Consider the following 15,013-nt stretch of genomic DNA (forward strand, 5'->3'; position numbering starts at 1 on the left):
GCCAGTTTATATTTTGTAATCTGTTACTAAAGGGGGGAGGATTTATTTTAAGTTACCAAAAGACCCACCTACACATTGCTTTATTTTTTTGCCTTATTTTCTACTCAGTCAGCACTTCCAAAAGAAAAATTAAAAGCTCAGTCCCCCTTCCTCTAGAGAATGTATATATTACAAATATATAATACATGCACATGTATAAATAGATGTGCATGGGTATCATGCATTTGAATGTTATACAAGGTATCCCAAAAGTCTTCATGCAGCTTTAAGCTTTAGTAGATTAAATTAATAGTTTGAAATTGCATGAAGACTTTTGGAACATCTTGTACATATGATGCTGACACATTATGCATGTGTATCCACATATCCACATATATGATGTCAACACCATTTTCTCTTCACCGACTCAATCAAAGCTACTACAACTTAGATTTTAGCTTAAAGATTTCAGTTCAATCAATTATGCAGGACCACTTAAGATATCCTTGAAATTTCAATAGGAACTTAAAAACCTTTCAAGTATTTGTCCTTTTAAAATTTAGCGAATTCCCCTTCACTGCTGAATTCCAACTAGGAGTCCTTTAAATCCAGTTCATTCTCAAAGATTTCAGTAGATACTTACTTTCATGGGCCTTCCAGATATTTAACATGATGAAATGATTACTGGCTCATAATGCTTTTTTTTTCAGGCTCAGCCTCTATCCTCTTTCTTCATACAAACAAATATCTTACATGCATAGAAAGCTTGCTAAAAAGTTTACAATTAAAATTTCTGCTATCAATGATAAGAATTTTAAAAACCATATATAAAAACTGATGGGGATCCTACAGTATCCTCCTCAGAAAAAGGCCAATATCAATCATGCCCTTACCTGCAACTTGAGGAAACAGCAACATCTGAACTGGTTTGAGATTTTTGCACCTGTGATCAGGGAGAAAAATTAGACGCTCTCGTTATTCTGCCTCAGTGTCCAGGCTTAATTATACAAAGCACATGGCTGAGGATGACAATACTGCCTTTAACCGAAAGAAAAAGAGGGGACATATTGCAGCAGTGAAAGGCATATTGTCTATAAGTTGAAGTCTCAACTGTTGTTTCCTCCTGCAGGTCTATCCTCCTCCCCGTGGAAGGGGGAAGGCAGCCAAATGACGGGATAGTGATTCATCACTAGCCTATGACAGCTGCAAACTGGATTACCCCTCCCCCAATCAACATGCAAAGCAGCCTGGGGAAGGCAGCTTGGAAAGGGTGCCTAGGAAAGGTAGCTATTTACCCCCCCCCCCCAACATGGTGAATAGGACTAGTTGGAGCATTAACCCTCTAGCCTCCACGAAAGATCTTTCATCTTCTGTTATCACTGGTTGAAATAGACTTCCCACCCACCCCTTTAAGTCTTGACAGTGGATCATGATGATGTTGTTTTTTTTTTCCTACCCTCACTATTTTTCCTTTAACCTTCACCAGAACAGTTTCTGGGCAACTCCAGTTGTTGCCAGCCTGATTCAAAATGGCAAAAACATGCTTTCCATATATTCATGTAGAGCCATGCTATAAAAATGATCAATATTGTTTCATTGCTTTCAGAATCAGAAATGTTCTTACTCAGTTAATTATCAGCCATTAAGGCTTGGCCAGAAAATCAGTATATTTAGTAGTTAAGTAATCAATTCAACACTTTGGTGAACCAGTGTTAGGATGGCTCCTAAGTTATTAGATGGATTTATATCTAGTTAGGATGCAATGAATAGTTTTATATGCAGTCTTTGATATCACAGTCCTTCTTCCGGGGACAGTGCAAGTTGCCAGCAAGTGATAAAACCCAGGTGAAGACTGGCTGTTGACTTAGAAGCACAAGGTAAGTCTCCACCAGTGAAGAGTCTGTATTCTACCTAGGGATTTTATGCCCCCAAATTCCAGATTTTTGATGTGTTTTCGTCAAACTTGAATTGATATCACTAATGATTATAGAAAAACAAAGAAAAGTAAAGCATCTCAAAAGTGACATAAAAATATTATTCAGGCAAACACAATCTGAGTTTCAGCTATGTTTTTTCTAATTATAAAATTAAGAAACTTTTTGCATAAGTATGGAGTCCTCAAAGTCTGACACCATCATAATATTAGATGTCATTTCAACATATGTATTTCTACTATATGTATGTTTTAAAAAAAACTTAATTACAAAAAAATTACACATAAAGGATCAGGTAAGAATCTAAATTTTAAAATATTCAAATAAACCAATTCAGTTTGGGGAAGCAGACAGGTTTCTAAAAATGAAAACAGCCTTTTAAAAAAATGCTTAAACTTCAGATAAAATGATTAGAAAGTATAGCAATATGCCTCTAGGGTATATTTTCCTCTTGCTATTTTTATATACCTGACTATGTCATAGGTGAGAACTGTTTTAAAAGTGATCTTGGTTTAGTTATATTCAAGATTATCTAGACTACACTATTCGATAATAAAAGAGTAATTCTTTTATTGATACTCCTATTTTTATATTCGCTAGATGTCCTTGAAATAACTTTGGAATCAGATAATTTGAAATGATTGTATTTTTTGCTTGAGGTTTAATTTATCCAAATTCAATTTCAAAATATGATACCACTAATTCTAAAGGAAACTTTAATATGAACATCTCTGAATCTAACACTTTCCTTTAAAAAAAGTTAAGTGTTTTCAAGACCACATCTTATTTCCACTGAGTTAGGTTCAAAGTTATGATATACTGCACTTTTTACACTCCAGGATTTCTGAAAGTCCACGTCCACGATCTCCATTTCATTAAGTATACTTCAGATATATTCCTTTGTGTCTCAGGGATTATTTAAACCATGTGTTGTGTGTTACTGTATTTAAAAATGACTCTTTAATCAAAATAACTTTAAAACAACTAATCCTCACTTAGGCTGGTCAGCTGAATCCACATAGTGGTCCAGGAAAAATAAATCTACTCTCAAGAATGCGAATGCAGACAACAATTAGACACAGATGTGAGCAAAATTAGTTACAGTTTACAAAATGCTACACTTCACATGCTTTTAGTTTTTTATATGTAGCCCAACATTGCAATGCAGAAGGGAAATATACTCTCCTAATGACTTATCCAAAAGGACACCTATTTCTGATTGACATTGATTTTTTTTTTCTCTTATGTATTACACTTAACAAAAGTTACTATTCTTAGTAAGATTCTGTTATAATGTCTTCCAAAACCGATTGAGGGCATTTTCATTAGGAAGTGGGAAAAAAAAAAACCATCTCAGAGCTTCAAAAGACATATAGTTTGGCATCTAGTTAATTCAAATTTACACTTTATATATTTATAGAAGACATTCTCTGAAGCCTGCTCCTTTGGAGTTTTAAATGATTCTGCACAAGCAAAAATATGCCTCTCCTATAATGTATCTTATGTGATTACATATCATTCATTACATATCATTACATATCATTACATATCATTAATTTTAAAGTATTTTCTTTTTGTCTCCAAAATAGCAATAGCTTACTGAGAGGCACTTATAAAAGGCAAAATCAAATTGATAAGAAAGTCACGGAATTCTACATTTAAGAAACTCAAACTGGTAACATTGACTTCTGATTAGTTAATGAGGTCTTTTAAGTTTGCCTTTTTTCTAATTAAATTTATAATTCTTCACAGATGTAAGTTTTGTTGATGTTCAATTTGTCTCTCTCATTTTGTTAAACCTCACAGAGTACTTCACCAATCCATTGAATAGCCACATTAAATCTGTTAATACCATGCTCTTCAACCCCAGAAATTATTTCCAGAAGGCAAACTTGCTTTGAGAGATCATCAAACAAGACTTAAGGTACACATTTTATCACATTTTCCCTACCACAGAGTTAGAGATGCAGAAGAAAATTCATGACTTTTGCACTGTTTATTATACTTTACTAAATTACAAATCAAAAGCATCTGACAGAAGATCATGTATGAAGCCAAAAAGTTAATAATGTTCTGTGAAAAGTAAACTGTAAATGGTAAGGGATTCTAAATCTCAGCAGCACAGAGCAAATAAAACATAGGTACTTGTCTAAATTATGGGGTTTCCATAGGTTTTTTTTTTTTTGCTTGCTAGAAGCAATTTTTATAAAATGACTGTAATTTAAAACATTTTTTAACTGCAAAGAAATTTTCAAAGTGAAAGTACCAAGCTTATCCAAATAAATAGAGCTGGCAGGCAAGCTAGTTTTGTTCAACCACAAATGGACCCTACTCCCCAGCAAATCTGAAAGACAATGGCTATTTTCTAATCAGAGCATTTCATAGGGAAAACCTGTCTTAATGATAATTCTGCTTTTAAAGCAGCATATTTTTCTTGGTAAAATTTCTCTCCAATCAGTACTCATAACCCCAGAAACTGCATTGGTAAAAACAAAACCACAAATTCAAAAGCATCAGTAAGCAAAGATATGTGTCCTTTAACTTCACTGATTTTAGACTCTTACCTTTTACTGTTCAATTTCCAAATGAAATGTTTTAAAATAAAATTAATTATGGATTTCTCTACATCTCACAATATATGTTTTGTTCTTGATCAAATAGTTCAATGCAAATAAAGAAATGGAATTCTTGTGCAAATAGGAATAATGAAATAATTGATCTATAGCCTTCAAAATTTAGTTGACTTTAGAAGTATTTATGTAAACTTTGAATGAAATATTTTTGACATCTGACTTAACATAAACTGGTTTGTTCTTCAAGTATATTATCTTTCTAATGTATCATTTGGAAAATACCAGGAATTTTTTAAAAGTGCAAAGGGGTTATTGTCTCTTAAGAAATCATTTATTATATCTATCAAACACATAAGAATGACCTTTCCTTTGGAATTGTATGTTTAAATGGCAGGCAACCTAATACTGAACAGTGGCTCAATTAGGCTTCTCTGTCTGTCACCGCAAAGTATTTTCAGGTTTGAAAATCTACGGCTGTTCAGTCACAGAGTACACTGGGCCTTCGAAGTAAGGCAGTCAAACATCTAGCATCCGACAATGTAGGAGTATTATTTCTCATGTGTGTATTGCTTCCCAAAATGAACAGCACTTAATGAAATAATTATCAATTAAAGCTTATCTGAAAAATGTTATATGATGGCAACATTAAAGAACATTACACTGACTTATCACTAACTTTTTTCCTTTTTCCCTTGCCGTTCACTTTGGATTTCCAAACATGAAGAAGAAAAATAACCTACTAAATGCAATGACAGTTATGAATTTAATGAAGTTCAAGTATTGCTATGCTGAAAGCTATTTTAAAATACTTATTCTAGATCACATAAATTTGTAAATAATCAGCTATTCTAGTATTGACTTTGAATGTGAAATAAGTTAAATGATCTTTTAAAAATCAATATCTTGATTTCAAAGTGATAGGTATATGTCTATAAGTCCATTTTAATGTCAATCAAGGCCAAAGATTTTTATTTGTATAAATGCATATTTTGTCAGCCTGAAAAGTTCGGGGGGGGGGGTATTTAAGTCTCTTATAGAAATGACTCTCCTCCAAAAGGTTCTGCCAATTTATTTTTATTTTAAAATTCCTGATTTTCAACTTTTTCTTTTTGTTCAGGTATTGATTTTGAGTGGGGCTATGAAAAGGCACTCATTGCTACTGCATATATGCAATATAACATATGCATTAAATATATCTTTTCTATTCCATATTATGTAATGTTATTTGCAGGGATAGAAGTGCCAAATTCTGTCTGCGTAAAATTGCAACAGCCCTGCAATATTTCTCTATTTAAATTTACAGCGTGAGAATAGACACATGTTAACATACATGATTCAGAATGACCTAGCATTAATAATTTGAATCATGCATATAGGCAATAAATAACTAGACTGCTTAAGATGGGACATCGGGACTAATGAAGTCATAAAAATTGCCTCCCAAATTTGGCCAGTTTTAAGTATTGTTTTTCATTAAAAGGGGGGGGGGACCCATTTCATTGGGAAGCAGGGAGAAGCCCAGTTCCATCCCTCCTGTTATCTATCTGGGACTTTGCCCAGAAGAGAGTTTTGGTCAGTCTCCACAATCTTTCCAATAGCCAACTTGTACTTACAGCGCTCCCGTATGCTGATCCACTACTTTCAGTCCTCCTCTCCCCCCGTTCTCTGGTTTAACAAATCTCCGCTCGGTGCATGTTTGGATTCCTGGGGAAGGTAGAGCTTAGTGCTGACGACCGTGTGGGTGATTTTTAGAAGTTCTCAGTGGAGCCCAATACCAGAAGTGCAGCGTCCCTGGAGGGCAAACCCAAGCTAAAGGCAAAGCTCCCAGATTGCTGCTGTAGGCTCTGACTGCCGAGTGTCTGCGAGAAAACGGTTCCTCGACGAAGAAAACCACCACAGTGGACTTTAACAGGAAGACTTAAAGTCGGAAGTGGTACTAGAGACTTTGTATCTAGCACCAACCCCTGAGCCATCAGTTCCCACTGTTCTATTTAGTCACAGCTTTGAGCTGTGGGCTTCTCCTCCCCCTAACCCCCCACTAAACAGCAGCAGATAATATCTAAGATCCTTAGACAAAGAAACAGCAGAATCTTCATCCCTCCTATTTGTTTGCTCAGTCTTGTAGGTCTGCCCATGTAGCCTAAGGGCTTTTTTTTTTTTGGTTTTGTTTTTGCAACGCAAACCACAGCTATTCTCTTGTCCTAACCTTATTGGTTTAAATGTAACAATTGAAATGAGCACTCTTCTGTCTGACTCAATCTTGCAGCTTTAGAAAAATTTATTATGTAAATGAACGAGCCTCTTGCTATCTGGATAAACAGCTGTGTGTGAATTACTTAGTGGAAGCACTCTGTCAGCACACACTCACTTCTAATAGCAGCTACCAACACATTTATTTGGGGAGCTGCCGTATAACCACTTTTAAAACATTTTAACAAAGATTTTTTTTGTTGTTTTACCCCTTCTGGAAAGGAGCAGAGCCAATGCTTTTTAATCTTTCTTGATTTTTACCTGACTACAGGTATGGAAAATAAATTGACCTCTTGCTAACTTATAGTAAGTCATAAGAAAAAAAAGTCCAATTTACAAATGAACTAAATTCTTATTCAAATCGCCTCTTTATGGTGATTCCAGTAGAAATTGGAGTGAAGGAATTTTCCAGCACTCTAAGAACTCTACCTTTTCATAAAGTTCTACATGAGCAAGTGTATGAATGAGATTTGATCTTTACTAGGCTAATTTATAATCATTTTAGGAGAAAAGGTTCTTCTCACACATTTAGGATCTTTGCAGTTTGCTAATTGGGATACTTGTAACTAAACACTGAACGGATGGAACTCTACCATTTGAGTGAATATTATGATGAAAAATAAAATTTAAAATTGCCTTTTTACAGTTTCTTATCACTGTTACATTTTATACTGCTAATGGCTTATAATGCTAAATTTAAAAGTTAATTATTTCGATAATGTATTTATTCCAAACATTTAAAAGCACTGATAAAAAATCTATATATTTCACAAGTCTTAGATCAAAGTCTCAATACAAATGTCTCTGTTTTTGCCTCTTTCGTCATGTTTTATATAATAAAAATAAAGTGGAATTCTTATAAATTCCTTTCTGTTATACATTAAGGTGTTTTTTCCCAACTGTTTTTATTATTACATGAAACCTTTTTCTGTGTGCCAAGACCTTTCTATCAAAAGGCAGTCTCTTAAAAAACAAAAACATGGTAATGATTTATAAAGAAGCACTTGTTAAAGTTGCTACTGTTATGTCATAGAATGTTTACATCAAGCTTTGAGATTTTCAATTAGTACAGCATTTCTTTAGCAATCTGGTCCTATAGATCCATTCTTCCTTTTCTTAACTAATGTATCAATGACAACTATTTCAAGTAAAGAAATAAGTTCTATTTATGAAGTCCAAGCAAAGAATTTTTTTTCAAAAAGGGTGCCAATCTAAATTCCTCAGAAAAAAAGAGAATGCTTTGGCAAAGCTGTAATACAGCCTCAAGTTGCAAACTCACTTAAGATTTCAATTTATGTGATGTAGACAAGAAAGGAATCTTGGGATACCATTCTAATCATAAATGGGAAGCCAGTTCAAAATAAGTAGGCTCCTATTGGACTTGTCCAAATCCCCAGAGATGGAGCATTTTTTATCATCTATAACAATTTCTCATGCTGGAAATACCAGATATTATTTGGGGAAAAAAAGTTAATATAAAAATGAGTGTAATGGAAATTTTTTAGGATTTTCTGACTTAATGTAATATAGCATTGACTTAATCTAAAATATCAGCCAGAGAAAATGAACTGCTTTTACAATTATAATTGCTTTTCAAGATTACATTAAAATGCCATCTCTTTTAAAAATAAGGTGATGAATGAGAAATTCAACTATTATGCATAGTATTTTAGTTGTTATTACATGATTTGAACTATATTTCATGTGCTATTCAAACATTTTAATTGAGCATCAAATTCTCAAATTTATTTTTGATGATTATGACAATAATTGGAAAATATAGAAACACTAATCATTTAAGATAATAATTAGCAGGTATGATATGCAAGAGATCACAAATAAATAAGAAAATTATTTAATTAATTTATATTTCTCATTACACTGAATATTTCTAAATTAAAATTTAGTTATTTGTACTTAGGTAGCCAAATAACCTATCTTTAGGCAATCTATGCATGCTATGTGAAGAAAAGTATCAAAACTGTCATACATTCAAAGTGTGACTAATTGGCATATAAGTATAGCTAATGATGGGCAGTTATGGACATAAGAACTTCAAATCTTTAGTAAACACATAATACCTATAGTAAAACATTTAATCATTGAAGGGGGAATTTGCTACAGGACTATATATATCCACACATATATATGATTCCAGTTTGACTATACTACTTACAATCAAACTGGAATCTTTTTGAAGTTAGTATAACTTATTATATAAATTTGGAAAAATTAAATTATTATTAATAATTTAAATGTGGCCATTTCTAATAAGTCAGAGATAGTGATGGAGGGAGAGTGGGAGAAAAGAAGGAAGGAAGGAAGGAAAGCAAAACTAATATAAACAATTCAATCTACACTCAATCCATCAGTGTATTTTCTTGTTTACTACTACTTCATATCTACTGTGTTCATTGTATAAATTGGATCTCTTGGAATTTCATGATGAACATAATTTTTTTTCTGAATGAAAAATGAAGGGTCACCCTTTCCTACCTGTCAGTGGCATAACTTAGGAAATTAATTTCCTGAAAATTAAGAGATAAAATACAGGTAATAAAGACAGGTGATTGTAAGACAGAATAATAAATGATAATTTGTTGCATGAGTCTAGGATAAAAAATGCTGATGAATAGAGGCTTAGATATTGATAATATACTTATTGACCATTGAAAACAGAATCATGATTTGTGTTTGAAAGTCAATTTTAGTTGCTGTATAAGTAAAATACTTTGAACATCAAACTCTGACATAATGTTTGAAAGTCCTGAAAGACACAATATATTTCCTATACTATATCTCCAAAGAGGTTTTATCTTACACACCAAGCTGTTGCCTAGTTACATGCCTAGTTTTGTAAAGTTTGAAATTTTGACAGGCTTTCTTAGTGCTTCAGGATTAAAGAAGCAGCCAATATGTAATGATTACAGAAATAAGAAAAGGTATTATTTCCATTTCTACTTTAAAAGATGGAAGGTTTGGAGACTTCAAAAGAAAATTTTAAAATGTAATTGAACATTTTCTAGAGTTAGACATCCAACTCAAAATAAAACCATCATAAAATAATCAAACAAATATTTAAGGGTTAAAAGATATTGTACCCTTTCCATTTTTGACTTCAATATGATAAATGAATTTGGCAGGTAAAAAATATCCTTTATAAAGATGAATATTTCCCTTAAACATTTATTTTGGCATTTTGTATAATTTCTATTTAACCTTATAACTAAATAACTTCAGAATTAAATATTCATTGTGTTACCTGTCAAAATAATTAATTAATGTAACAGTCTTCAGTGCATGGAAGACTATCTTTTGAGAATAAATACTTATCAAATGGCATCACCTAATTTTCTTAAATACTGATAGAGATTTATAGTTGTTTTTCTTCCAGATAAAAAATATGTAAATCAAAGTCTGGCATGATTTCTTTCATATTACTTATGTCAAATGTTCCTTGAAGTATTTAGCATTTTACTAGAAAGATTGTCCAAGATTATTAGAATATCAGATTCTAATACCAGATTTATCATTTCCTTCTCTCATGATTTGTTTCAGGGTAACATATACTGAGTATTTTAGGTAACTGCTGATAGAAAAAACTCATGTAGTGATCAAGAATTTTGCAGCTTACTAACAGCTTACATGGTCACTTGCATGATCTATTCTTTCTGCACTGGCACAAGACCTACAAATCAGTACTATGATCCTGAACCAAACTCATAGTAGCTACTGCTGAAACTCTACCAAGGAAAACATTTACAGTTTATTTTAAGAATGATATGAAATTGACCATGCTATCTAACAGAATTCAGTTAACTGTCTTTTAGTCACCTACACCATAAATAGCTTTAGCAAGAGAATTATAAACTCCTAAGGAAATTGACTTTTGATGAATTATATTGGAGCTTTTATGACAATGCAATATGAAAATAGAGCCCATTTCCTGAAACCTTAGTGAGCACATCATTTGTCCTCAGATATAATAATGTTTGTGGAGTATGAATTCAGAAATTCAATAATGATTACTTAGGAATAAAAAATAATTGTTAATCTAAGCTTTTAATTTTTTAAAAATCTATTCTTGGCAAATAATAGAGCAGCAACAAATTTTTAATTGAAGAAAGGGTCTCAACATTTTTAATCTACCCATTCCATTAAGCAAAGTATATGACATTACTTAGTTTTCATTTTAGTTAACTTATTCTCCAACACAACAAAGAGATGTACACCCTATGAAGTTCTTCAAACTTTCTTGCCTTTACTTAAATTATTACAATTAATTGGTCCACATAGGCTGAGTTTGATCACAGCAATGTGGTCATTTGTCCACTATGTATACATCATGTTTATATTGACATGAGTCAGCCTACTAGACTGAGGTTTATCATTTCTTATACCATTTTTCCTCTGGCATGGGAAAAACCAATCTTGGCGGCACCTTTCACAAAATGTAACAAGAGCTGGAAATTTTCTTTTTTGTATCTCAGTTTTGAATTACAACACAGCTCACAGTTGAAAAATTCTCCAGAAATAATGTACATCCCAACTAAGCATATAATGAACAGAATAATATATGTGTATACCATATTAAAATATTTTTCCCCAAAATTTACCTTGTTGTGTTCCCCCATTTTTATAACATTGTTAAAGTCACTATCCAACAGTAGATGGAGCACTGGGTCATTGATGTAACCTAGGTGAGTGAAGGGTTGTACCATTCTTTATGAAAGGTGATGATGCATGCACAATTTAATAAAATCAGAAAAGGATTTATTTAGATAGAATACTTCAAATTGTGAAATTTCAAAGAATATAGAGTGCAGATTAGGTCCAATGAAAAAAAAATATATTGTTCCTAAGTGTTCTTTGAAGACTGGTTTATAATTCCTTAAAAAGAATCCTTGATTAAGCAGAATATAAAATAAATGAGTATCTTTAATTTGGAAGCATTTAAGCAGACAAGGTCATTTTTCTTATAATGATCAACAATAGAGAAATATCTGCAGTACATAAATGTTTCCTATTTTGTAAAGAAAAGCAGAAAGTGAGTTTACAATAAGCAATTTCATGGATAACTTGTTTCATAGTACCATCAATTGATCCCCTATTGTTTTCTTTAATTTCAATTAAAATGAAGTGCTTGGCTTTGATCTTTAATGGCAATTGCATCATGATCACATCATTTGCTCACCAAGGAAGCAATTACATTTGCAAAGCTCCCTATATTACATGCCATATTTTGGGATATAATTTAAATATTTAGATTTGCAAAGCCATATTTGTTGCTAAGAAATGACTGCCATGGTATAAATCCTGACAAACTGACCAAAACTTTTCCTTCCTTCAAGCAGCATTAACATCCTCCCCCCTCCCTTCCTTGCAATCTCCCAAATCGGGAGAAAAAGTAACCTCTAAAGCTGTTTTAGACAGAAGGTCAGAATTCAAAGGACTGGTAACCTAATCCACAGTGCACTGCAATCACATCACTATTGGAAACACAACCAGGAACACCATTATTCTAGATGTTTTTATTAAGCACTGTCAATAGGTATACAGTCTGGACGTATTTCTGTACTGTAAAGTTTATCTAGAATCATACATGCAAGAGATCAAATTGCCTCTGGCCACTGAATTTTACTTTAGTAAAATTCTGTGAGGTAAGGAAATGGGACCTTGTGTTACATGCTAATGAGAGCAACAGCTTCAGTTTGTTTATACAAATATTTAAAGGGGGCACATCTTGGTAGACAAAATGTAAATAAAGCTTAAACTTCTTAGTCCTTAGATACTTAGAAAATATTAAGCTTTGGTATTTATTATTTCAATGGGCACATATTTTCTACCTAAAAGCATCACAATGACAGCCATCTAGATCCTACTTCAAATTTAATTGGCCTAAGAATTTAAGAAGTAGTAAAATTAGAGTTCCTTTTTATATATATTAGCAACTAGGACAGTTAGAGATGGAATAAAGAGAATGACTTTCTAGGGATTCACAACTATTTTGTTAGAGCATTTTAAAAGAGGGCTTTTCAGGGCAAATGAAAAAGCATGCCCACAAATATGAACCAGGCTCAATTCTTGTGGTTTTTGCTCTTTTAAATACCATATTTTTAAAGGTTGCTGCTTTATATTTCTTCATAAGAAATTAATCTGGAAATCCCTACTGTGTGTCATACAATAATTTTATAAACTCCATTGATGATATTTTGGAGAATATGAAAGGTAGAGGATAACATAAAGTCAAGCATTTTTGGTTTCTCAGTTGACTTTGATGATTTAATATATTTTGAATGAATTGTAAGCTTAAAGATCTGGATGCGATAAGCAATAGTAGGACATATAAGCAGCTATTTTGTGTGGTAGAAGGAAAAACAAACAGTTTATAGAGAGGTCAGACAGTTGGTAGAGGAGAATTCTATTGACACTATTATTGAGAGAACCCCTGCTGAGTGATCCATAAAGCTCCAATTAGGCCTAACCTCATGGGAGAGCTGTTCACTTTCCTTCCTGTCCCTGCTAGAGACATCTTCCCCAAGAGTACTGGCTTTAGGGAGAGGTGTGAGATATAGGTGGGGGCTGGGGAGAGAGAGAGAGATGGAGAAGTCAAAGCAAAATAAAGGAGAGAAGCTAAGTCTTGAAGTCAAAAAAATTGCCTTAGTTTTGAAAGTCCATCTCTCAAAAGAGGTGACAGTGCCTCAATGGAGAATCTAACCAAAGGAGAAATGATTTTTAGGCATGGAGCTTTTTTTTACATAATCACTAATTTACCCATAAATTTCTCTTGATTTTGGGAAATTCTGTATATATTTCTAAAAATTGAATTTGCATATGTGTACACACATGTAATAAAAGGAACAAATTTCCTGGGGATTTATAACTATCTTGTTCCTGCATTTTAAAGATTTTTATTAGCAAATTAAAGAGCCTGCCTGAAAATATGAATCATATTCAATTCTCTTGATTTTGCTTTTTTAAATACTAAACTTTAAAGACTCCTATTTTATATTTATTCATAAGAAATTAATCTGGAAATCCCTACTGTATGTCATAATAATCCTGTGGAAATACAATGATTATATTTTGGTCAAATTGAAAGGGATAAAAATTTTTCCACATGATATGTATGTGGTACATGTGTATGTGGTACAAACACACACATATATAACTATAATAGCATCCATTCAAATTGACTCATATTTCAAGAATTTTAAAAGTAATGTTTCAAAATTGTTTAACTAGAATGTCTCAAATCGATACTTATTCTAACCTGAGTAAAGCTGTGTTAAGGGAATTCTAAATTAAAAGTCATACACAAATACTACAAGCAGAACATCATTTACACAATTTCTTTCCTTGTTTTTTTCTTTTATGTATATGTTTCTGTGGGTTTTAAAATGACTGCTCTTATTTATAGTGGCTTTTTTTTTTGCCATCTAGTCTAGGAGATTGCTCAATCAATTAAATCACCCATTAGGAAGACTTAGCCGTTAGCATAGTGTATGGCACATAGTAGGTGCCTAATAAATTATTGACTCAAGTGAGTTCCAATTCTAATTCAGTTAAAGACTTGCTCAGTGACCTTGGTTATTATGTTACTTAGATTATGTATACCGCATATATAAAATGGATTTAGGAAATGTAACTCCTCTTCCAGAAATGTTGAGATAAAAACATTAAATTTATGTTAGGACATTTGGTATGTAAAATCATTCCAGAAAATAGGTCTGGAATGATCCAGTCATCAAACCAATTTAGTTTAGTTTTTATTGAGTGTCCAGAGGCTACATCACATGGTAGCCTATATTATCCTGGTTTTCTTAATGGGAATTGACCTTTAGTGTTTAGTAGAACATTTATCTTCTTCTTGAATCATTCTTCATTTCATTTTCTGCTTAATTTTCTTACCTCAAACTTAGAACCTAGGTCATTAGCCTGGATAGTAGCATTATTACCTTGGGAGGACTATGTAATTTTCAGGATCAAAAACTTTTCTTAAACACCATCTATAAATACATATTGGTCTTGGGCTTTAAAGGCACTCTCCTGAAAATATCACCTAGTCAAAAAGCAATAAAATTAGGGCAGTGGAAACCACCATAAATTTTGGTATGGAAGGAAGAAGAAAGTCATAGCTTTATGTCAACATGCTTTGCATTCTGTTTCTGCTTATCCTTCATCCCTAATACAATTCATATTTCCCCTTTCGTATTCTTTACCCAACAGGATTTTAATAGATTCTATAAGAGGGAGGGTAGAGCTAGGGTTCTTAAC

The 15,013-nt window shown here is 32.6% G+C and overlaps 1 protein-coding gene across 10 annotated transcripts in view; it reads right to left on the reverse strand.

The window, feature by feature from the left end:
- EYA1 (EYA transcriptional coactivator and phosphatase 1) overlaps nt 1–15,013 on the reverse strand; it is a 225,279-nt gene that overhangs the window by 152,383 nt on the left and 57,883 nt on the right. For 9 of the 10 annotated variants that reach the window (XM_056824103.1, XM_056824102.1, XM_056824099.1 and 6 more), the window contains one exon: nt 873–922. In XM_056824103.1, coding sequence (XP_056680081.1) covers nt 873–922 — 50 coding nt within the window. Of the gene's footprint in view, nt 1–872; nt 923–6,099; nt 8,372–15,013 lie in introns of those variants that run through there. The other variant, XM_007486987.3, reaches the window with a different exon arrangement.

This window comes from Monodelphis domestica, chromosome 3, assembly GCF_027887165.1.
Source record: "Monodelphis domestica isolate mMonDom1 chromosome 3, mMonDom1.pri, whole genome shotgun sequence".
Taxonomy (NCBI): Eukaryota; Metazoa; Chordata; class Mammalia; order Didelphimorphia; family Didelphidae; genus Monodelphis; species Monodelphis domestica.